At 40.6% G+C, this 23,324-nt stretch overlaps 1 protein-coding gene across 2 annotated transcripts; it reads left to right on the top strand.

Annotated features, from left to right (window-relative positions):
- The first annotated feature begins 233 nt into the window (after positions 1-233).
- On the top strand, positions 234-23,111 carry MAML1 (mastermind like transcriptional coactivator 1). 2 transcript variants are annotated; one of them, XM_055813217.1, is made up of 5 exons: positions 234-796; positions 10,420-11,832; positions 14,180-14,449; positions 16,501-16,615; positions 18,705-23,111. In XM_055813217.1, exons 1-5 carry the CDS (start codon positions 428-430, stop codon positions 19,694-19,696), a joined length of 3,159 nt encoding a protein of 1,052 aa, XP_055669192.1. In that variant the 5' UTR covers positions 234-427; the 3' UTR covers positions 19,697-23,111. The 2 variants fall into 2 exon arrangements, with proteins under 2 accessions (XP_055669192.1, XP_055669193.1); XM_055813218.1 differs by having other exon boundaries at positions 290-796; positions 10,423-11,832.
- The last annotated feature ends 213 nt before the right edge of the window (positions 23,112-23,324 follow it).

Raw genomic sequence — 23,324 nt, 5'->3', positions numbered from 1 at the left:
AACAATTTCAAGATGGCGGCGGCGCGGATAACAATGGGGAGTCGGGGGTTCGAGCCGGCCCGCGCTTGAGAGCGGCGGCCGCCAGGCCGCACCGCGCCGGGGGGGAGCGGAGCGGGCTCCTGCCGGGCCCCGGGGGTGGTGGGCAACGGCCGCCGGGCAGGGCTGAGGGAGGGGGGAGAGCGAAGCGGCACCGGCCTCGGGGGAGAAGGAGGAAGTGGGGCGGGGGGGAGCGGAGCGGGCGCCGGGCCGGGCCGGGGGGAGGAACCGGGGAGGGGGAGAGCTCGGCGGGGAGCCCAGGTAAGGCCCGCGGGCGGGGGAGGAGCGGCGGAGGCCGGGGAAGGCCCGAGGGGGGGAGCCCCCGCCATGGCGGGGGCCGGCGTGAGGAGCCGGTGAACGGTCGGCGGCCGCCCCCCTCGCTCTCCGGTCCATGGTGCTGCCCCCCTGCCCCATGGCGGAGTTCGTGGTGCCGCGGCACAGCGCGGTGATGGAACGGCTCCGCCGGCGCATCGAGCTCTGCCGGCGGCACCACAGCGCCTGCGAGTCCCGCTACCAGGCCGTGTCCCCGGAGCGCCTGGAGCTGGAGCGCCAGCAAACCTTCGCCCTGCACCAGCGCTGCCTGCAGGCCAAGGCCAAGCGGGCCAGCAAGCACCGGCAGCCGCCCCCGGCGCCGCCGCCGCCCGCGCCCCCTCCGCCGGCCGCCGCCGTCGCGGGGAGCGCCGACAGGACCGGAGCCAACGGCCTGGACGCCGAGGCGGCGAGCGGCGAGCAGCACGGCCGCAGCAGCACGCTGATCGCGGTAAGCGGCGGGGCCCGGGGGGAGCCGGCGGCCGGCGCGGTTGTGCCCGGCTGGCACCGTGACCCCTCCGGAGCTGGCACCGGGTGGAGGGAGGGCTTGGGGCGGGGAGGGGGGCCGGGGTTGGCGTCGATTTGCGGAGCGCTCTTGCCTGCTCAGTTACAAATTCGCAGCTGATAAGGGCTGTTTTGTTTTCTCTCGTCGCCTTTGCGTGCTGGAAAAGTACATAAAAACTGCGGCCTGCTGAGGTGGGAACAGGGGGTGGCCGCCTGTGATGGTTACAGTCATTTAGAGCAGCGCTCCGTGAATTGTGTTTTTGGCTAATTCATCTAAAATGTCCCTGCAGAAACTGTCAGAAATTAATGCTGTGGTGGCTTTGGATTTTTTGTTTGCTTGCTTATGTCTTTAATTTAGGCTGTAGGGGCTTAGTGGTGTTACTTGATAACGATATAATTATTACTGAGGGGGAATTTTTAAGACACATAAAGTGTCCATTAATTCTGGTACGTATTGGAAAGAATTTTAGTGGAAAGGCAGCTGCTTATTTGCCACTCACTCCAGTGGGTGTGAACACTATGGGAATCCCACTCCACCCATTAAAAACTGGCTTAGCTCAAAATCTTAATGTTTCTCTGGCTTCTCTAGCATTTCTGGTTGTTAGGGTATATTCATACAGTCCTGTTTGTATATCAAGATAGCTATTGCTTAACTTATTCTGAGCCCTTTAAATAACACTGCTATGTACTAATGTGTCAGTAATGTAGGTTAGTAGGATAACCTCTTAAAGGCTGCCTGTCTTAATACCTTTCTTCCTTAAAACCAGGTCTTTCTAAATGGTGGCCTGCATGAAAATGATACAGTACTGTACTGTCTTTAAAAGGGGATCCTGGGTTAACCTGAGACATTTCTAGGTTAGTGTGTAGATTAAATCATATTTTTAAGGTGGTCTGTGTGTTTGACCAGATCAGAAGGGAAGGAAGATGTGATTCTGTTCTTGGACTTCATTTAGTTAGTTTTTGAAATAGAATAAAGTTAGAGCTTATTGTGCGGATGGGTGTAACCGAACATGAAGTAAAATATTGAAATAGGGGGTGCATCAGTGTCATCTCTCGATGTAACTAGCACTAGGCAGTATGTGTGCAGTTTGTAGTATTTACAAGATGAACTGAAAATGTTATTCAGCTGAATTGTTTCTGTTCTTGCTAATACACATATAAGAATCTAGGGCTTGCAGACTTTTCGGAAGAGTAAGGCAGTGGTGACACAGTTAGAGCACTTCAGATGGTTGTTAAAAAAGGGTACTTGAGGAAGAGAGGAAACCTTGTGCATTCCTGACAGTGATTCTGTAAAGCTTTCCAGGTAGCTGTTGTTCAGCAGACTGATCTTGAATGTAAACTTGGAGTCATTTTTGTTCTGAATCAACTTGTATTTTGTTATCTAAAGACTTGGTGGGATTTCTACTTATTTCCTGTCTGTGCTCTAAGGCCCTTTTCGTATAGGGCTCTATCCATTAATAATGCGTATTTTTGTTACACACAGAGCTCTTTAGCATGTCAAATCCTGTTGTTTAAACTGCCACCACAGGTCTTCATATTGATCTTCTAAAAGAAAGATGTCTTTAATTCATTGGTGGTGTTTCTTTTAAATTGCTTTGGATGTGGATTTGACCTAATTAGCGTCCATTATAATGACGACTCTCAACAGCAGTGAGGTTCTGAAATACACTGCACATCTGGGGAAGCCCTTCTTGTACAGGAAGCTGCTGCCAGTGGCCAATTTACACAACAGAAGAGGGTTTTAAGTGTATGAATGACTCCTCCTCGTGCTGGCCTGCTGTTTCCTTCCTAGGATACATGACTCTAAGCTTAATTGCAGCTGCTGATTCATCACCTCGTTACTAGGGTATAAAGTTGGTTTGCTTAGTAATTCAAGTTTTGAAAAACAACAACAAACCTCTGCTGCTAAAATGTGAATTTCTTTGGTGTAAGAGGTACCTCTCTAGGCTGGTATTTTACCTCTAGCAATCGTGTAGCTGTTATCAAGAGCAGGCATGTGCCTTGTATGGGAAGGATGTGGGTTTGGTTTACAATATTCAATAATGTTTGGATGAACACCAAAATTACCTTATTGTAAAATATCCTGGACACATTCCTTTCAAAAGAATGCTGTTAGAGCAGAGAAACATGCATTGTATCAGCTATCACTGCTGTTACGATCCAGAGGTTTCCATGAAGCTACATGTGAATCTTCTCTTGGAAACTGGTAGTTTGTGTTGAAAGTTAATGAAGCATTTATTTTGAAATGTATCTTTGAAAGATATATCTTTGAAAGATAAAACAACTCATGTAAAGGTAAAAGGTTTATGATTTAGCATTCAAGGGCTTGTAGTAGAAGGATGTGAATCTACACTGCCACAAGTGTGGACAGTGGACAATGTGAGCACTCCCAGATGCTATACTTAAGAGCATCTTCTGCAAATTCAGAAGAATTACAGGGAACAGGATAGCACCGCTGCTTCCTCCTTAATGTCTTGTATGACTTTTCACGTGGCCAAAATCAGATTTTCTCTTCTGTTAGTCTTTTTTCTATGTTAGATCCTGAAGTAGATCCTGAAGTTGGATGGGTCTTGCTTACAAGCAGAAGTAAAGGGTACCTTCTTCCTTTGTTTTCTTGCTAAGCAGCTTTAAAATTTGAGCCACAGAAACCAAAAGAATACGGTATTGGTACAGAAATACCTTGGATGATTTGTGCACCATGTAGGCCTGTCCTTCATTTCAGGAAAAAGATGAAAAACATTAGCTTGCTTTCTTTTTAAATTTTGAGACCATAATCTAATGGGAGATTCAAGTGTTGACATTTACTTCGCATTTCTGTTGTTTAAGATGACATTATTAAGACTACATTCGAACTGGAAGATGCTTTATGTTTGGATAATGTATTGTCTGTTGTGTTAATCTTCGATTTTTGAGAAACAGGGAAGTTGGGAAGATACAGGACTTGGTCACTAGAACATTTTTTCCTCTTTGACAGGTTTTGTTTTGAGAAAGTTCGTTTTGATAATGCTGTTTAAATTCTTTGCAGTAGAAATGTTGGCTCCCTTGTATTTCTCTGACAGACCATAATGTAGTGTATCACTGAGCTGAACAGAAAGTGTTTCATTGACATGTGAATGAGGAGAATGGCAAGATCTGGATTTTCATCTCCACTCCTTGTTTTATGATGTGGTTTCTTGGAAGGAGACCTGCTCCCTGTTTCTTACTGGTTGGTTGAATGTCATTAACCCCCTCCCCAGACCAGTTGTTGTGTAGATGGCTTGCTTTGTCTAGGACTGCCTCAAAACCACAAACAACATTTCTGGAATGGGCAGAGAAGGTCTAGTCAGTGGCCTGTCTTGGTAATGCTTTGTATTAAAGCTGAAAAACAGACCAGCATTTATTTGGTAGTGATAGAAGTTTTTACATTAATAATAGGAAAATTCTGATTTAAACAAAAGCACGAAGGAAAAAGTTTAAAAAGAAATTTAAGTGTAAGGAGGGCAACGTAATGTTTATTGGTTGAAAAGACCTAAAGAAAAAGTAAAGGCAATAGATTGCCTGGATTGTACTGACAAGCATTAATAGCATTCCACTAATGAAGCTCTGGCTGGTACACTTAACAATTCAGAAGACCTAATTTTTAAAGTGTAAGCTGTGGTATAAGGGTGTTAAATTGTGAAATTATGTTTTACCACAAAAATAGCAAATTATTTCCACATTATTTATACATAACCAGTATGTGCACTGTAGTCTTGCCACCATTGTTTGTTTTTGCTGACAAGTCTGATAGTTTGTTGCTCAACAACTCCAACAGGTTTTTCTTTGTCTCCTTTTAATTCTATGTGATGTATTGTTGTATGTTTGAAACATTTCCCTTACTAGATCAGTTAGATATGCTGTGATGCTTCCTAAATTGTAAGGATCTGGGAGTGACTGATCTGCTGCTGCTGTTTAAGTTCAAGTGAGGTGGAGGATCCGGCGTTGCAGCTGAAGGCACAGCAGGGTTTTTTTTGATTCAGCAGAACAATTCCCGTAGCCGAAGCTGCCCCCTGTGACTAATGCAGGCTTAAGATATTTATAGACATGCATATCCACAGCCCTTCTTCACTCCAGCAGGCAGCCACCCAAATACAAAAGTCTTCTGGAATGAAAGTAAAAGTCAAAATTAAAATTAGTCCAGCAGTTTGGTTCTGACAACGCAGTGGAATGCAGGAACACATTGGGTAATAAAATGCTTTCCTTGCAGGGGAGTGCAACTTTGGAAGCTGTGGGTAGATGCACAGTAATGGGGAGTTCTTACTATGTTGTGTAGTCAAAATGTTAGGTTTTCTGTCAAAAATTGATGTGCTACAATTTCTGATACTTGCATTGTTGTTCCAGCTTAAAAGGTCTTCATCTTTGTTGCTTCTGTCCTTGGCAAGGCAGGAGAGGAGAATCTGTACTTACTGTATGCTCTGGTTCATGGGAGCTTATATGTGCTGCAATATTACCACTTCCATGGCAGAAAAACAGATATATTCTGTTTTGGTTTTCCCTTCTAGGTGAGAATGCTGGTATCTAGCTAGGAGGCATGTTGGAACTAGATTTTTATTATGTTTCATAACTTAAGACACAATTCTGAGACTGAAATGATAAACTTACTCCAAATAAAATAAAAAAATGTAAAGCTCTGTTGAATCCTGTAAGAATATTTTAATCTCTGTAATAGATGCTTTAAAAGACTAAACAAGAACATTATATGGAGACTGAAAGGCACAGTTTAAGAACCAGATTTTTTTAAAGTTTCATTTCTACCATATTCACTAGGTATTTTTTCAGAAAAAATGCAACTTGCATACGGTTTTTGTTTTTTAATGTATGTATAATTACTGTCTCCAGTTACAGGACTCATAAGTATAAGAGATTACTGGATTTTGACAAAAGTAGTTTAGTTGGCTGTCCTCAGTTTAAAAATTCTGCATTGTGAATGATTTCTTGCTTTCAAGCAGACAATATGAACTAAACTTTTGTGCTTGTTAAGTTCAAATGCACTGAAATGTCATTGGTTTCAGATTATTATCTAAAACTAGTTTCAGGTATTGAGTGTTTCACACTGATGTTTTGCTTTCAGGAATAATCTTTTTCTCTTAAAAAAAACCAAAATCCCAACAAACCAGGCCCCAAAAACACAACATAAAAGAGCAACAAAAAAACCAGAACAACTTTGTTCCACTATTTTGACCAGTGACTGGTGCCTCTTTCCCACCGAGGCAGTAAGAGAGCACTGCACTGGGCTCTGAAGTTGTGAACTCTGTCAGTGCTAACAGCAAAGCTGTAAATAAAGTTTTAAGGCTTTTCAAATTCCTTTTTGTTGGGCTTCCGTGGTAGTTAGTGGACAGCTTTTATGAAGTCTGCCAACTCACCCCTGCAATAAGACCACAATATGGCTGAGCATCATTGTGGTGTAACTGGTGGGTTTAAGACAGAGATTGAATATAATTTATTAAAATTGTTTGTGTGCTGCCTGTTTTCTGATGGAAGCCTCGTTATTTGACTCGACATGCATCCACCTCTGCCATTGTGGTCCGGTCGTAGTCAAGTGTAGTGTGTATGTCCTGTGAATTACATGGTCAGAGGCTGCTTGTGTTGGACAGCCTCTTTTGTTGTGATGGATGACACCTGGGTTTTATCAGTTTTTGTTCCTCACATGGGGAATCCACAGTTATGGCCTGGCTTGCATGTGTGCTCCTGCTAAGTAAGTGTATTTATTATTGTGTTGAGGACTGTCTGTTTTGCTCATGTGAATAAAATGCAGCTCTGATGATAGATGTGGAGGAGTGTCTCTTTGAGAAATGGTATGTCCCGTCTTGGGCTGAAGGACTGAGGCCTGCTTACGTCCCTTTCTTTGCACTGTTCCTGTATTGTTTTAAATACTTTAGTTAAATGCTTTTGGAGGTTTAATACTTTCAGGCCTAAATAGCAGAGGTCTTGGAGGTTCATCTTTTGTTATGAAGCTGAGTAGGCTGAGAAAATGTGGGAATACATTTCTGTATCCTATCTTGTGACAGTGGAAAGGATTGTCTTGTGTTATAAATAAAATTGATTGATTCTGCTGAGGAAACCATAGTCGGCATACCAGAGGGCCACTGTGCCTTACAGAGTGATAGCGGACAATAAAATTAAAGCTAAAGGGATTTTCTTGGTGAGTAGTGAGTTATGCTTTACTTTGTCATGTTTAGTGGTGGAGATTTTTTTTAGTTTTGGCAGAGGAGAACAGGTTTTTCTTGCCCTGAGAACTCTGTTGGAACAGCTTGATATGTAGATAGCTTGCAGTCTGACTTGTATCTCACATGCTTTGTGTTATCCCCTGCGCCCTCCCCCCCCCCCCCAATAATTACTTGGATAGACATAGACAAGTTGGGGGAGAACTGAATCTAATATTTCTTTCTCCGTTAGGAAACCAAGAACTGAGATAGTATGTAAGAAATGCATATAAGAAAGGAATTTCACAAGAGAAAGTTGCATTATTTGCAGAGTACTTACATGAGTGTATTTGGTGTGAGAATTTCAGGTTCTGTTACTCAAAATTAAACACAAGTAAATAGAAGGTATCAGGATATATTTCTAATGGCAGAGGAGAAAGAACCTGTAACTTCTGTCTTCCACAAATTTTTATAGCATTGTCTTGTTTAGAGAGGAAAGGAGGTAGAAAATGGAACACTGTTACTAGGTTAATTTTAAGCCGGTTAGCTGGCTGTATTGTAGGTACTAACTATAGTAGCGTAAATCTCAGTATAGACATACTGCCATAATATCGAGGTACGCTTTTGACTTTTTAATGTTAAAACTGAGCTAGGATGCAAGTGCAGTTGGTAAATAGCTTCTAAAACTCGGAAGTTAAGTGTCCTGGTCATGAACTGAGCTCAATCTTTTCTGATACAACAGAAGATAAGCAGATTTTCTTCCTATCTACATGTCTATTGGCTGTCATGTACAGGTAGGATATCTTTCAAATAATTTTAGGTTTAGCTGAGCTGAAGCAAGGCTGGAAGCAGTCACTCCCAAATTTTACTTCATTAGTGAAGTCATTAAAGTTATTTTTCATCCATTCTCCTTTTTCTGGACAAAGGAATATAGTTCTAGATGAAAGAAGGATTTTGTCTAGAGCAACTGAAGTCAAGACGTCACCAAGAATCAGATATCTGAGCATTATGGCTGTTAAAACTCATATAGATATGAAAGCTCCTATGTATTCTTTCTGACAGAAAGAGCCTGTGATGGATATTAGGGCTCTGTATCTATTTCTGGACTAGCATAACTGTAGTTTATAGGCATGGATGGTTTAATCTTAGACTGGTTAGCTACATATATTGCAAACAGTGTAGTACAGTAGCAAAGACCTTGGGACAGATTGACTTCTAGGATATTTGTCTAGCAACCCAGGTGGGTTTTGCAGCCTGTAAAAGGCTGTGTGCAGTTATAGCTCTAATGCTACCAAAATCCTAGCTGTCTTGAGTTGTCTATATGAATTATAATTACAGCAGTGACCCCAGTGGGCATATATTCTGTTTTAATATAGACATTTGCTTCAGCTATGAGAAAAATATGTTCAGTGTACAAAACTAAGTTGTTACTTATATGTCAGTTTTCAGGGAGTGTGTTTTTCCCTAATGATTTAGAATTAAGGAGGATCCATTCCTAAACTTTGAGTGATTGACTCATCATATGACCTTGGGCAAGTTAGTCATCCACCTTGAGCTTTGGTTTTCCCAGTTGGAGTATTAAGTAAACAATGAGAAACTTGCTGAAAGACAAATGTTGTGATTGAGTTGAGGCTTCCTTGCTTTCTGTTGTTTTGCCTTTTTACAAAGAAGTAGATATCCATTATTCTTTCAAGCCAGTATTTGAAATATTCAGTCTAGATCTGCTACTCCAAGCTTAGACCTACAGCCTCCTCTCCAAATTTATACCTCACCTCATCCTACGAGGGCTTCTGTTGATGTCGCTACTCTGCTGCAACTTCCATGAACCATGTAGAAGGTCACAGTCTCCTGGGAAGCTGTAGTCTGTCCCTCAGATAAAAGGACTTTGCTGCTACCTATGCAAGTGTTAAACAAGTAGTGTGTGTGGTTGGTTTTTTTCTGAAGATCAGCTAACTGTAGACTGTTAAAAAAAAATTACACCAATTAACTGTGAACCGGTCCTTCTGTCCTTAAATCAAAGAATGCTGTTGCCCAGGCAAGTGCTGCAAAATTCTTCTCATAATTTATGCTGGCTCTACATACAACCTCTTGCTCAAGTGCTGAGATCTTGAGGTTTCCCCTGTTTGTTCTTTGATGAGACAGTTTTCCCCAAGGGTTAGTGGACTCTGTTGTGGAGACTGGAAGTAATATTAAAATAAGCATACTTGTCTTGAAGTTTGTTTAATGAGCTGCTTTTCTGCCATCTGAAAGGACTGTCATTCAGTGAACCACACTTCTGAGGGGTGGCTTTTTGTGGGGATTCTTCTCGTGTGTCCTGCTGAGATGTACAAAGGCATCTCGTACAGGTCAGGGGAGCTGATGGGAGCTTTCCCTCTTCAAGCACACTACTCTGTTCAAACAGTGTCTCTGCCCTACAGGTTTGTCTGCATTGGTGTAGCTTTCCAGCACAAGCAAAGCACAACTTCTTTTACAGAATGCACCTGAGGGAAGGAAAAGCTTATAGTCATCTTTGATGTGTGCATGAATTCTGTTTTCAGATGTTTTTGAGGTCAATGGAAAGAACTTTTGTATTTGAAAGAATGCTGCCAGGAAAGAGAAGTTGAACAAAGGCTCTCAAGCTCTGGTTTTAAAACCGTTGCTGTACCCTCTGGTTGCTTCTAGGTGGCACTACAAGTAAAATAATACGTGCATTCACTAGCTAGGAGAAGCCAACAGTTGAGCTGGTTGGGGCTCTGGTGATCATAGTGCAAAGAGGAGCAGCTGGCAAGTGCTCCAGGAGAAAGGAGAAAAGGAACAAACTTACTCTGCTGTGATGGAATTGACTGAACTCTGAATTGCATTTTACATAAGTGTGAAACAGGGGTCGCTTAGTGGAAAAACTTAGCGAAAAACCAAAGAGATAATTGTGCACAAAATTTACATGTATATATAGTTCTTCTCTAAAAACTATAATCACAAGGGAAGTGGTTCTCATTTTCTTTAAATATTTAAATGTGAGACTGCTTTCTAAAGCAATCTTATAGAACAACTATGCCATGTTACATGGGCCAAAAAAAATACAGGGCTTTGTTCTCATCTAAAATTTGAATCATAACATTCTTCGAATATTTTTTTTTATTTTGAGTAGGAAACATCATAATATATTCCAGTTCCCAGCTATTTCTCAACTTCTTGTTGTTGTGAAAGTATATGGCAGGTTTGGTTTTGTTTGAAGGAGGGGGCTCTGATAGTACGTAATTTTGGAAGTTTACCCAAAGAGATGGTAGTAAGGAAGTGATCTCATGTGTTGACTTGTAAAACAAATATTATCAGAGCAAAGATTTAACCTTTTTTTCCTAAAATGTTTTATGCAGAGCTAGACAATGTTTTGGTAAGAAGTAAAATAACTAAAACCTTCCTTTTTTTTCAGCAGCTCCATGAGACTGTGAAAAGAAAGCTTGATAGTGCTGCTTCCCCTCAGAACGGAGACCAGCAGAATGGCTATGGTGATGTGTTTTCTGTGTCCAAGAAACTACGTCGTGATGATGGTCTTGGTGGAGTGAGTGGTTCGTCCAATGGAATGCCCCCTGTGTCTCCGCTCCATCATCTTGACAAGAAATCTGGCAGTGGAGATACTTTACAACTTAATGGAAAACATTCAATGGGGTTAGACGGCATCAGCAAGAAGTGTCTTCCAGATTCCAGCCTGCACATGAATGGAGGTGGTGATGCTGATGACTCATTTCCTCTGAGTTTGAACAAAGAACTGAAGCAGGAGCCCGTAGATGATCTTCCGTGTATGATTGCTGGAGCAGGGGGATCTATATCTCAGAATAACTTGATGCCTGATCTTAATCTTAATGAGCAAGAATGGAAAGAACTTATTGAGGAGCTTAATAGATCAGTGCCTGATGAAGACATGAAGGATCTCTTTAACGAAGACTTTGAAGAGAAAAAAGATGTAGATTCTTCAAATTCAGCTGCACAGACTCCGTTGCCACAAGATATTAATATAAAGACTGAGTTTTCCCCAGCGCCCTTTGAACAAGAACAGATGGGATCTCCCCAGGTTAGATCTACTTCTTCAGGTCCGGCATTTATTGGTGCTGCTTCTGTACCTGTAAGTGCTGCTTCTCCAGCAGTTGGTAGTTCTCAGGCTATGTTTCAGCCTTCCAGTCAGTCAATGACTGAAAATCCTAATCAGCCCATGATGCAGGCATCAAACCACTCTCAGAACGTCCAGAGGCCTCTCCCCAGTGTGTTGTTACCTGGGAAGGGTGCAGGAAGTGCCAAAGAAATGTCTTCTGCTCATCAACTTCAGCAGATTGCTGCGAAGCAGAAGAGAGACCAGATGTTGCAGAACCAGCAACAAGCTTCACAAGTCCACCAAACAAATCAGATGTCTACGTGGCAACAGTCTGGGCCTTCTCATAGCCCACTGGCTGGCCCATATACCATGGAAAATCCCACCAGCCCATCAGTTTACCAGCCAGACTTCAACAATCAGAAACTCATGATGCCTAACATGGGAAATAAAAGCTCACCGAGAGCTGGAGGCAATTACCATGTGAACATTTTGGGTCATCAGCAAAACAGTTTGAACCAGAACCCTGTGAATAGTCAAGGCTCTATGCTAGACTATGGGAACACCAAACCTCTTTCACATTACAAAGCAGAATGTGAACAGGGGGTTACAGTACCTGGTCAAAACAAGACTCCCATGTTGGCGTACATACAACAGCGCCAGCAGCCACCGCTGTCTCATGTGAGTGATGACCAAAATGGGATGATCCTGTTGAAACCCAAGTCTGGAAACATCGCCTACCGGCTACCGCACAGTCAGGTGAATGTTCTGGTTTTTGTTACTTTTGTTTAGCAGCAGATTTAAGGTTTTGCAGGAAGGTGCTGGATAGGTAAGCCTGGAGTACAATTTACTTGGTATTGTTTAAAAGTAGTTGCCACATGATTTTAAAGAAGAAAATGCTCTTATGCAATAAGCTGAGACAGGAATCAAGAACTCTGTTTTCCACTGGGGGCAGTTTTCAATACTTGGTTCTAGGTCATGTGGTAACGTGTGATTTCCAGCTTAATATACTTTGTGGGCACCAGATTATGTCACACTTCATAGAAGCTTCTGCTTACAAAGATAAATAGATGCTTTGTAAACTTTTGCCTAAAATAACTCATATAAAACTGTAGTGTTGAACAGTGTTCTCAAAGAAGCTTTGATTTCTTTACCTCGTTTTTAGTCCCTGCTTGTGTCAGAATTGGCTTACTATAAAAAGACGTGCCTTTGGTTGCTACTTTTTTGAAGAGAGATGGGAGTAGGGGCTGCATTCCTGATGTCTTGAGTGTTCCTTGGGCCTTTTCAGATCTAAGAATTTGTTACTGGTTAAGTCTCTGGGGATTGGGGAAGCATGAGATTGGAGAGAAATATATCTTTAAGAATGAATAATAGTAGTATTTGTCTGCTTGAAGCAATATGCCTTAGGGTTTCCTGTAAAGGAAAATTCCAGATGGTGCTGCTTTGCCTTATATATAACTGATACTACAGGTATGCTGCAGGTGAAAATTTATGTACTGGATGGAGGTATAGACTTGTTGGGATTCTATAACATGTGCCCGTGATGCACATATTAGAGGGCTTGTTGTAAAAAAAAAAAGGTCTTTGTATAAGGATTAAAGCCCTTGTAGCAAAAGTTGCTGGAGATCCAACTCTAGTTGTATGTTCTCTCAACAAAACAAAAAAAGCTCTGATCAGTCCGTCATAAAGACCACACTGATGTCCAAATAAAAATCTGAGATGAATGTGTGCTTCGTAAGGCACAAAAAAATTTTAATCTGTTACTTCTGCCAGTTTTTAAAGAAACTAACAACATTTTGAAGGAAGAAGGAGAAAGGATAGAGATGATTGTGTATGTCACATCTCCCCCTCACTGAAAAACAAGAGGGTGACCTTGCATCTACACTGTCACACTTGCACTAAATTAACAGAAATAATGATGACACTTGTGGAGAATTTCTTAAAAGCTTGCATGTAGAACCACTTAGCACAGCATTACCTATATTTGGCTCATGATTTCTTATGGAACGGCTGAGAATGAGAACCAGCAGCAGAACACATTAGCTGAATTCGAAACTTGAAAGCAGTATTTGTTTGTGTAATTAGAAATGAGACTGAACTGTGCTTAAAAATTTTACAAATTGTCAAATTTCAAATAGATTTGTCTGTGCAAAGAGGACCCTATCACATCTGGAATGATGATCTTTCCATGTTAGTTTTGCTTATCACAGGTTCTGATATAAAAAAAAAAAAAGCAGGCTTATGAAAAATAAGTAACAAAAGGCTAATCTGTAGTAGGACTTTCCTCTGTGGAATATGGAAATCGTTGGATTGCTGTAAGAATGAGAAGACCCATTTTGATCAGTCATAGCCTTCTTCCCCTTCACCTGCAAATAGTAAATACTCTGATACTATAAAAAGCAACTTTAGGAGGTGTGGCATGAACACTTGCTGAATTAAATGTTGACAGAAGAAGCAGGATTTAAATAAATGTTTTGTATAATGAAAATGTAAGGTGTAGAGTTTGAAAAGCTGCTACCAACGTAAGCTGAAGCTGGTGTGTTTGAAGTGCCGTTTGTAACTGGTGCTGCTCCTCTGGCTGAGCAGAAGCACGCAGAACTATACTCACCTGTTTGAGCTGGACTTTGGGAAGCACTTGGAGACTGAAGTTAAAGCCTCTATTCCTGAACGGTGTGGAGCTTCTGACCTTAACTCTGAACTGTCACTTCTGTGTCTGGCACTTTATGGATGGGGTTTTGTCTGTCTTTAATTAGCTGAACTGGAAACTGTATCACACTTTACCTTTTCTGTTAGAAGCTTCACAGGTAAAGAAACTGTTGCATAATGATGGCAAAATAAAAGGAACTGATCTAATTTTTATTAAATAGTGTAAATGCATGAATAAGGAACAATTGCCGATTTCTGTTTTTCTGAGTTGTGTTAGTGATTCCACCTCCCTCTGTAGACTTTGTTTATAAAGTCTCTCTTCCTTATCCTGTAAAATGATAAAAATAATACAAATCGTGATCATCACCATCAAAGTGCTTTTGATGTAATGACAAAATTTCTCAATTCTGGAGGGCTAGCCTCTTCCTGTAACTCATGTCACTTTTTGTATATTCTGCAGGATCAAAACCCTTCTCCTAATGTTCCTCGTGTTCCTGTTTCTGTTCCGGGCCCTGGCGTGGGTGCCCAGGCTCCAAACGTCTCCATGGCAGGTAACCACAGCAACTCACCTTATCTCAGCAATCAGCAGCAAGCAGCAGTGATGAAGCAACACCAAATGCTGATGGACCAGCAGAAGCAGAGAGAGCAGCAACAAAAGCACTTGCTTATGGAGCAACAGAAGCAGCAGTTCCTAATGGAACAGAGACAGCAACATCTTCTGGCAGAGCAGGTGAGGGGCCAGCAGTCTTTTTCTTTGCACTGATTTGCTTTGGTGGATGAAACAGCATTTGAGATTTTATCGAACAGTTATCACATTACAAAATAGGGAATGGGAATGTAAACTACAAGGCACTTTGATATCATAAGTATAATAGTGGTTTTGTGTTTCTATAAAAGCAACCCAAACATGTGGCACTTCATTGCTGAGACTTATTTTTCCTGTTGTTACAAGGCATTGTGGTGAATGAAAAGAATAGGTAGAATTGAGTAGTGTGAAATACAAGACAATACCTACATGGGGAGAATGTATCATACCCACAATGGTGTAATTCTTTGTGGAAGAAAGGCAAATGGAATCAGAGCAAAAATAAAAGTTGGGTTACCATTGATGTGTTCTGTTAGAGCTTTAAAAATCTGGAAGCAATGAGAAAGGGACTCTCTAAGCTCATTGTGCCTTCTGCCTTTCTTCCTTGTGATATCCACACCAGTTCATGTTTCGAATCTTAACACATCTTTCACTTTGTTATTTGGGGAAAAATCTGCATCTCACTTGCATCTTATCTTGCCAAAATAATTTAACTGCTATCCATCAGACTGCAGAAAGCTGCTTTAGCCTCTTGCAGGGAAACAGGCTCCTTGTGTGAACCTTTATAACCTTTAAACCCTGCAACTCTAAAGCTGTCTTTACATTTGGTATTCTTAATTTTTTTGGTTTTTTCTCTTTTTGTTTTGTTTTCTTTTTCCTTTTTCTGAGCTGGATTCTGGAGCTTTTGGTTTCTCTCAGAACTATGGCATCTCTTCTTGGCTTCTGTGGTCAGCCTCTTTCAGGTTTGACTGGTCCTACAAGCAGCAGGTCCTTTCTGTCAAGCAGCCTGCTCTCTTCATTCCTCTGCATGTCTCAACAAATTCTTAGTTGTAGACATTTCAAAAGGATGGTAGTAACATGTATCTGCCTATTAGTCTCTCCTTTAAAGACTTACTGCTTGTGTCTTTACCCCAGTACTCTTAGAAGGGAATTTCTGTCCCCTTCTGTGCTGCGTAACTTTTCAGATAAGTAGGTAGTTGTGCGTTGTATCACAACTTAGTTATCTCAGAATTGCAGTCTGGCTGAAGATACCTGTGGAAGAAGAGCCAGAAATAATGTGCTTGGTATGTTTCATATTGTAAAAGCAGCCTGTTGGCTGTTTGCACTGTGAGGATCTCTGAACGCACTATTGGTGCATGCATGTATATACACTCGACATTTCCCTCAAGGCTTTAAATTTCATAGTCCCCAAAAGTTTCTTAATAGAAAATATGCTCGTTTTATTTTTCAAATGATTTTATCATAAAGTGGTAGGGGTTGACTGCTCCTTTGGAGAGGCAAGGTTATTTTCAATCATTAGTAGGGTTTGTTTTGATTGATTGCTGCATTGTTCAGAAAATGGTGTTGAACCATGATTACAAAACTTGTATAGCTTCTGTTATAAACTTAGTTCTGCAGTTTTCCATAATCTAGGAAAACCTGTAGTATGTAAGAATTTGCGTTTGTGTTTATTTTTTCATTTTTGAAAACAAGGGCTAAAAAAAATCTACATATTCAGTATTTACTTTTCTGTGTAACATTGCTGATATTTATGACTTGTACTTCTATTTAATTCCTAAAGAGAGATCTAAAATAAGTTGATCTGGGGGTAAAGAGCAAAAAAGTATATGTGAATTTTTTTATACACACTCACTTTTGCTCTTTTTGTACCTGTTAGTGTCTTCAGAGTATTGCTAAGGATGTCTGATTAAAGGACTAATATCCCTGATTTTCAGTTTTTTAAAGGCTTCAGACGTGCATTGCAGTAACTTCTGTTGCCCTGCTGTCTCTGAGTTCCTGGTCTTGTCACTTACCAGAATAAATTGTCTATGTTTGAACCTTGAGAGCAAAGGTCTGAAGTGACTTTAAGGTAGCAGAAACCCATTCAATTACCAGCTCCGCATAAAAGTATGCAGATAGCTTGTTTTATCCATGATAGTCACCCTTGGAAAAAGCTTGACTTGCTTTATAATTGTCTCGCATTGGAATTTCCTTAGGAGAAACAGCGGCAGCAGCAAGAGCAGCAACTGCAGCGGCATCTGACTCGACCACCTCCCCAATATCAGGATCAACCACAGAATCCATACCAGCAACAGGTTGGACAGTTCACAGGTAAGTAAACGTGGCAATTGAAATAATGGCTGAAAAAATATCAGGAGCAGCAAATAAGGTGTCTTCAAACTTCCTGGACTGGATAGCTTTTAATTAATTTATTACACCATCCGTCCATTTCACTGCGCCTTAAAACTTTTAGACCTGTACTCTGATTCAGTTGCAAATTAACAGCTTCCCCTGTCCCAGGTATGTGGGACAACTTAAACTTGTGATCCTTAATATTGCTTTGGAAATGGATAAGAGTCTGAAGTACCTTCATTGTTCTGAAGGCCTTTTTATAATACCATTTCCCTTTACAGCTTGGAAATTCTCCTTAACTTCTTCATATATTAGGATTCTTTATTTCCTGATGCCTAACATCACTACTGCTTGCATCTGTCACAGGCCCTCATTAAAGAAAAATAAGTGATGTATTATGTCTTTCATCTGCTAGGATGAATTTAAAATTCTCCAATATTCTTATCCCTGCTGTCCTTAGAAGGGAATGCCGTTTGATTTCTCTTCAATACATGTTAGTGTCCTACATGTTTTTTTTGGTAGGTGAAGCAGCTTGGTATGTCTTTAGTGTTTTAATGCTGATAAATAAAAGATGTTGTAACCGTTAAGCTGAAATAGCTTCATGAATATGGAAGAACTAGAGAACAGTAAAAACTCATCTCCTTACCTGAAAAATCCTTACTTAACAGGGCATCAAGAAGCCACTTGTCTTTTTTCGTAAACCTAGAGTACAAAAAAGTGCTTATTCCCTTCACATTGTATCCTTAGTCTCTTATGTTCTCACAGAAATAAATACTGAAGGGAAAATATGCAAACAGAAGTATGATACCCTCATTCTGACAGTGTTCGTGACTATGCAGTGTCTAGTAGAGCTATGACTGGGTTTTGTTACTTAACTGAAAAAACTTGATACCAATACAAAAGGATTGTGTTAACAGTGTGATCAGTAGCTTCCTTCAGATATTGCACTGAAACTTTTTTTTTCTCCCGCTACTTTTCTAAAGAAATACAGTAGTGTAGTAGTTAGAGTATGTTTTGCTATAGTGAGCATCAGTAGTATTAAACCAATTCTTTCCTTGTTATGATGATTGTAACTATTTTTTGCATCTTAATTCCTGGTATGTGTGCTACCTCTTCACTGTGGTGGTCTAGTAAGACTGTTCCCCCATGCGTCCCACCCCTCCAACATTATTTTTTTTTTATGGTGTTCTTTGTTGATAATTAATTCAATATAGTTTGAATTATATTTGAGTTAAAAAATCAAATTAATAATAATGGAGAGCCAATATTCCTCAGTTATCTTAAAATACAAAAAAAAATCTGCAGCTTGCTTTTTGATTTGGAAGTAGAGAAAGTACTAGTGTAGGTAGGTTTCCCATGGTCGACTGTAAGAAGTAGAGGGGATTATATGCATTACACTTCAAAGTGCTTTTCTATTTTTTTGCCTTAAGTAGGGGACTCTTTCTTCTACAGGAAGAAACTTTTTGCTGAGAAGACATACTTCTGCAAATAATCTTGCATGTTTATCAGAGTTGCATATTAACATAGCAAATATGTCATTGTGGAAATCCAAGATACTTGACCAAAAATTTCTGAAAACTATACAAAATAGAAGAAATTTCTGAAATTGGGAAAACACAGGACTAGAAGCCCTACAGTTGTACCATAAAAGATATGCAGTGTATGCATGGAATAACTGACAATGTGTGTGTGCAGTAAGTGGTATTTTTTAACAGTCTAGCAAATTGTGCATGCACTTCAAAGTATGTGCGTACCTTTGTTCAAAGAAATATTGGATTCCTGCTTTTAAAGTCTAATTGTTTTTTTTAACCAGTGATGCCAAACTCTTAGAAGTGGTGTTCAGATCTTTTAGGACATTGGCATATCTGTGTTTGAGATCAAGGTGGAGGTACTAACTGGAGCAACAACTGACACTTTAATTAAAATACTGCTGCCTGTGTGTTGGTTGCATAGGCTGGTCTATAAAAATGCAGCTGCACCTCCATTCTGGATTATAGTGTTTACAAGCCTAGCTTGGCTCTGGTTGAACCAGGGTATTTAATGTACAAAATATCTATTTGTATTTCAGGGTCATCTTCAGCCATGCCTGGGGTCAGTAATTTAGGACAGTCCAGCTCCAGTAGTCCACGGATGTTTCCTCAGACCCAGAACATGATTCAGATGGGACCTGGACATGCTTCTGTTCCTCCACTCCAGTCAGGTTCCAGTCAGCAGGATCGGGGGGTGACTCAGTATGCCAATATGCAAAACATTCAGCGAGGGGGATTATACAACTTGGCGTCTGGTATGACACAGATGGTTCCCCAGCATGCAACTCAAAGTGCCAATGGACAGCCACCGATGCAGAGACAAGGCAGCTTGGGCCAGGGTGCTGCTGTTGCTGCTGGGTATGGGCAGAATACCTTAGCAAACTCCAGTATTTCTCAGCAGCACAATAAAGGTGCACTGAATCCAACCTTATCTAAGCCACAGATGGCAAGAGTACCAGCTGCTATGGGGGCTCAAAATCCATCCTGGCAACACCAAGGTATCCCTAATATTAACAACCAGACGCAAGCAAACAGTGGCTTAGGACCATTTACTGCCAGCTCCTCCTTCCACATGCAGCAAACTCACCTAAAGATGGCCAACCAACAGTTTGCCCAAGGAATGCCTCAGGTAAGCCTAAGCACCAGCAGACCGATGACCTCCATGAATGCTGCAGTCTCTGGGCAGATGTTGTCGTCATCTTTAGGCGCACAGCAGCGGACAAACCCACCGACGCCGCAGCAGGTACCCTCACAGCAAGTCTTGCCTGGCATGAACCAGACTGTTCCAGACCTGAACGCTTTCAACCAGAATCCAAATCAGCAAATGCCCAACAGAGGTAATCTGCACTGTAGTCAAGGGTACCCTGTGAGGACAACCAGTCAGGAGCTGCCTTTTGCCTACAGTGGCCAGTCGGGCAATAATGGACTTCAGAACTTAACTGGTGACACAGATCTGATAGACTCTTTGCTGAAAAACAGGACTTCAGAGGAGTGGATGAATGATTTGGATGAGTTGTTAGGAACTCATTAAAATGGGGCCCGGGGGTGGGGGATTCTACTTTTTTAATTATTTCATGAAATAGAAACAACACTTGGACCAAAAAACCTGTGGCATTGAGGAGACTTGCAGGCATTAGAGGTAAATGGTTGGGAAAGGGACTGGAACTGCTTCTCAATGGGTGTTGATACATGGTAATGGCACACCAAGCAGGTCTGCAGGAGTAGTGTGCTTTATCTTGGTGTCTCTATGGAGTCGCACACTTGAACAGGTCAAAAAATACTGTGCGTGTCCTAGCCAGCCTTTCAGAAATCTCACTTGCAGTGTTCTAAAATTAATTTTTTTTAATTATTTAAAAATAAAACAGAATTCCGCAAAAATAGTGCAGAAAGAAAGCAAATAGTTGCACAAATTGTGTTTAGGGCTTAGTCTCTTGCAGCTGTTACTTGCAATAATTATTTGTTCATAGCTGGAACCTGACTTTATTTGAGAAGAGGCTGTATGCACCTGAGTACGCTTGCAAAATGTTTTGAATTGTTTCTTTTCCCCATTGCTGAAGCATGTGCCTGTACTCTCAATAAGCAAATGATATTTCACAGTAAATATTTCTAGATGCTGGTAATAGATGAAAGAAAGTATTAAAACCTGGCCAGTTAGTCTAGGTAGTAGTCATCTTAATAGATTGTAGTCTTCTAAGCTGCAGTTTGCACTCTGTTGTAGAGAGGCACAGTTCTTGGCTTATACCTTGCTGTGTTTAAAGGGGGAATTTCTTACAGGAGAACTTTTAAACTATAGTAGGTTTAACATGAATTGTAAAGCCATTTACTTTGCACCTGTTTCTTCATAACTTATTTCCAAAGGTAGTTGTATTTAAATGAAGGCTTTGCTTCATGACAGCTCATCTAGTTTTCTTTGTTGTAAAAAGTAAAACTAACTTTTGTGATCAGTTCATTCCCCAAAGTTAGCAATGACACACTGAGCACAAGACTTTGTCACTTCAGGATAAAAATGAGAAAACAAGAATTTGGCTGAGAAGTGGAAAGTCCTTATCAGCAATAATAGCACAGGTAGCCGGGAGAATACTTACATCAGGGTTGCTCCAATATGGAAGTCTCCCCCTTTAAATACGTTTTTTTTTTTTTTTTAAATATTGGGTTACAAGTTCAATAATCTTTCTATAGACTGGTGGATTTACTTCTTTAATATCCCTTGAAGCAGATGCTGGTTCCTCAGCTCAGCCCAAGGAGACCTGTTATCCATATGTTGAGGTCAGTCCCAGAAAGGACAAAAACCACAATGGGAACAGTCAGTGTTCCAAAGTCTTTACTGTCTACCAAAAAAAATATCCCTTATCCACCAACAAACCACCTTGCCTTAACCTTTATTTTAAAATGAAAATAAAGTTGAAAGCTTTTTTTTTTAAATGCACAAATACCTCTTCCCTTTCTAAATCCACTTTTTTGGAAAACTTTAAACTTTCTAACGAAACCCAGCATTGTGATTTAAAAGCAATTTCCTTTAACTCAGACTGGCTTCTTCAGGAGTTTTCTGCACTGCAGAGATGAGCGAGAGAGGGTTTTTTTCCAGAGTGGGTGAAGGGAAGTGAAAGTTAACATTGATTTCAAAGAAGGAAAATATTTTACTGTATCTGCAGCTCCTTTATGAGACAATTTGCACTTTTTAAAACTGCTTTTTAACACTAATACTTTAACCCTTTCCAAATATGCATGGAACATTGTTTGTCCAGCACACTTACCTAGTGTGGATGAATTACGCTCTGTTGAACAGATTTGATACTGTATCATGTTGAACTGTTGGTGAAAGATATGCATTGATCAGTGGATCCCACCATTGAATAGTGGATAAAACTTCACTGAAGCAGATTTGATCCCTTGTAGAGCTTTTGGAAAAAAAAAACCCATAAAGATTTATCTTTGGATGGGAAGAGGAAGGTGTTAGTGACTTTGGTTGTTGACACTTCTGATATTTTCTAGAATAAGTAGTTGAGATGCAAATAACCAATGCTAACTTTCCTTGTACTGGCAATCTAAGAAAAGAGCCAGTGAGTTTGGTTTACTAGTAAGTTAAACCAAAAACTGGTCCAAGGTAAGTGTCATTAGAAAAGTATAGATATAAACTAGCTATGGCAGGGGGAGGAGTGTTGCTGTATTTTTATTTTTAAGGGTTAACTTTGCACCAGTGTGCCTTCCCTTCCTGTTGGGGGTGCTTGGGACCTCATAATTTCAAGTGACATCCTTCAGTGTCACTAGTTTTTTCTCCCCCGTACAAACACTTGAGAGAATAACAGGGTAGTAGGATTCAACTTTTCTTTCTTCCCTGTTTAGGTTGTGGTGAAATCTGCTACTTTTTGCAGTAGGTTTTGCACACGGGCTTTGTTCTGAGTAAATCAAAACACAATCCATCCAGTTGTGATTTCTTAATTGGAGGAAAAGAACATCTGCTGTTTGCATTATTACTACCAAAAAGGCAATCCAGATACGTGTCCAGGAAAAAGCAGATGTACTCTTTCCTCCACTGTTTCTGGAAGCTAAGGTGGATATTGCCCTGCTTGACCAGAGGGTTTGTTCAGGAAGGTACCTAGATTTGATGACAGGGCCTTCGCATGGTACTGTTGAAGTAAAATTAAGTGTGATTCTAGGCAAACTGGCTTATGATGCCCATTGGTCTTCATATGTGAACAGGATCCAAACAGCATTTAACTTGATAGAAGAAACAGCCCTCGCTTCTGGTTTTGGTCCTTGTCCACGTGATGCAATCAGGCTGTTGAAAATACGGTATCCCTGTAACAAAGTTGAAACAGTTCAATGGAAATGAAAATACGGTTTAGGTGTACATAGGTGCATGGGTAGGGCTGGGCTTTGCCTTTGTGCCCTTTAACGTGTAGCTGTTATATATGCACTTGGGCTTTCCATTTGCTGCAGCTTCAGAGCAATAAGATGTATCTCCCCTGAACTGTACCTGGCCAGCCGTCCATGGCTTTATTTATAAACTGCGGTTTTGGTTAGGTAGGAAAGGTGAGAGTGTCACTGTGCAACATCCACTGCCTTCCAAAAACCACGATTCAATTGAAAAGGGTGCTCAAAATTTTGTTATACACATTTCCTTTGTGTAAATAAATGTTTACAATTTTATATTAAAGATTTGAATAAGAGTTAGATCTTCTGACTGTATATTTTTTACTTTTTATAGATTTAAAAACTATAATTCTTTATATATGTGTTCGGGGGTATTATGGTAAGTTTTATGCTTGTAAATGGAGAACAGTTGAATTTGATGCTAACCTTTATGAATTTTTGTCATTGAAATGTATAAAGAGTCCATTAATCCCCTTATTCTTTTACTACAATTACTGGTGCACACCAAAAAGAAATCCTTCACTTCTGTTTTATCATTATAAAATAAATATTTTGCTAGTGTATTAAACATACATGGTGTGACTTTATACATTTGTGTGAGCTGAGAAGAGTTCAGCATTGCTGTTCTGGAGAGATGGTTCCCTTCATCCCAACACACACTTTCAGTCAGCCTGTCGCTAAGGCTCAGGTTGTTCTGCTGCGTCTTACCAGTTCTTGCAGTTTCAGAGCGTCCGTTTAAACAGGCCAAAACTGGATAAAGAGGCTGTAGGAGAGTTTACTTCAAA

The sequence above is a fragment of the Falco peregrinus genome, chromosome 8, assembly GCF_023634155.1.
Source record: "Falco peregrinus isolate bFalPer1 chromosome 8, bFalPer1.pri, whole genome shotgun sequence".
In the NCBI taxonomy this organism is placed as follows: domain Eukaryota; kingdom Metazoa; phylum Chordata; class Aves; order Falconiformes; family Falconidae; genus Falco; species Falco peregrinus.
This window is presented reverse-complemented; position numbering and strand designations above follow the sequence as displayed.

Excerpts from the sequence above, each read along its gene's own strand:
- MAML1 (XM_055813217.1), top strand. The coding sequence starts at position 428 with ATGGTGCTGCCCCCCTGCCCCATGGCGGAGTTCGTGGTGCCGCGGCAC. Across the intron at positions 797-10,419 it reads GCAGCAGCACGCTGATCGCG|CAGCTCCATGAGACTGTGAA; the intron begins GTAAGCGGCGGG and ends CTTTTTTTTCAG. Across the intron at positions 16,616-18,704 it reads ACAGGTTGGACAGTTCACAG|GGTCATCTTCAGCCATGCCT; the intron begins GTAAGTAAACGT and ends TTTGTATTTCAG.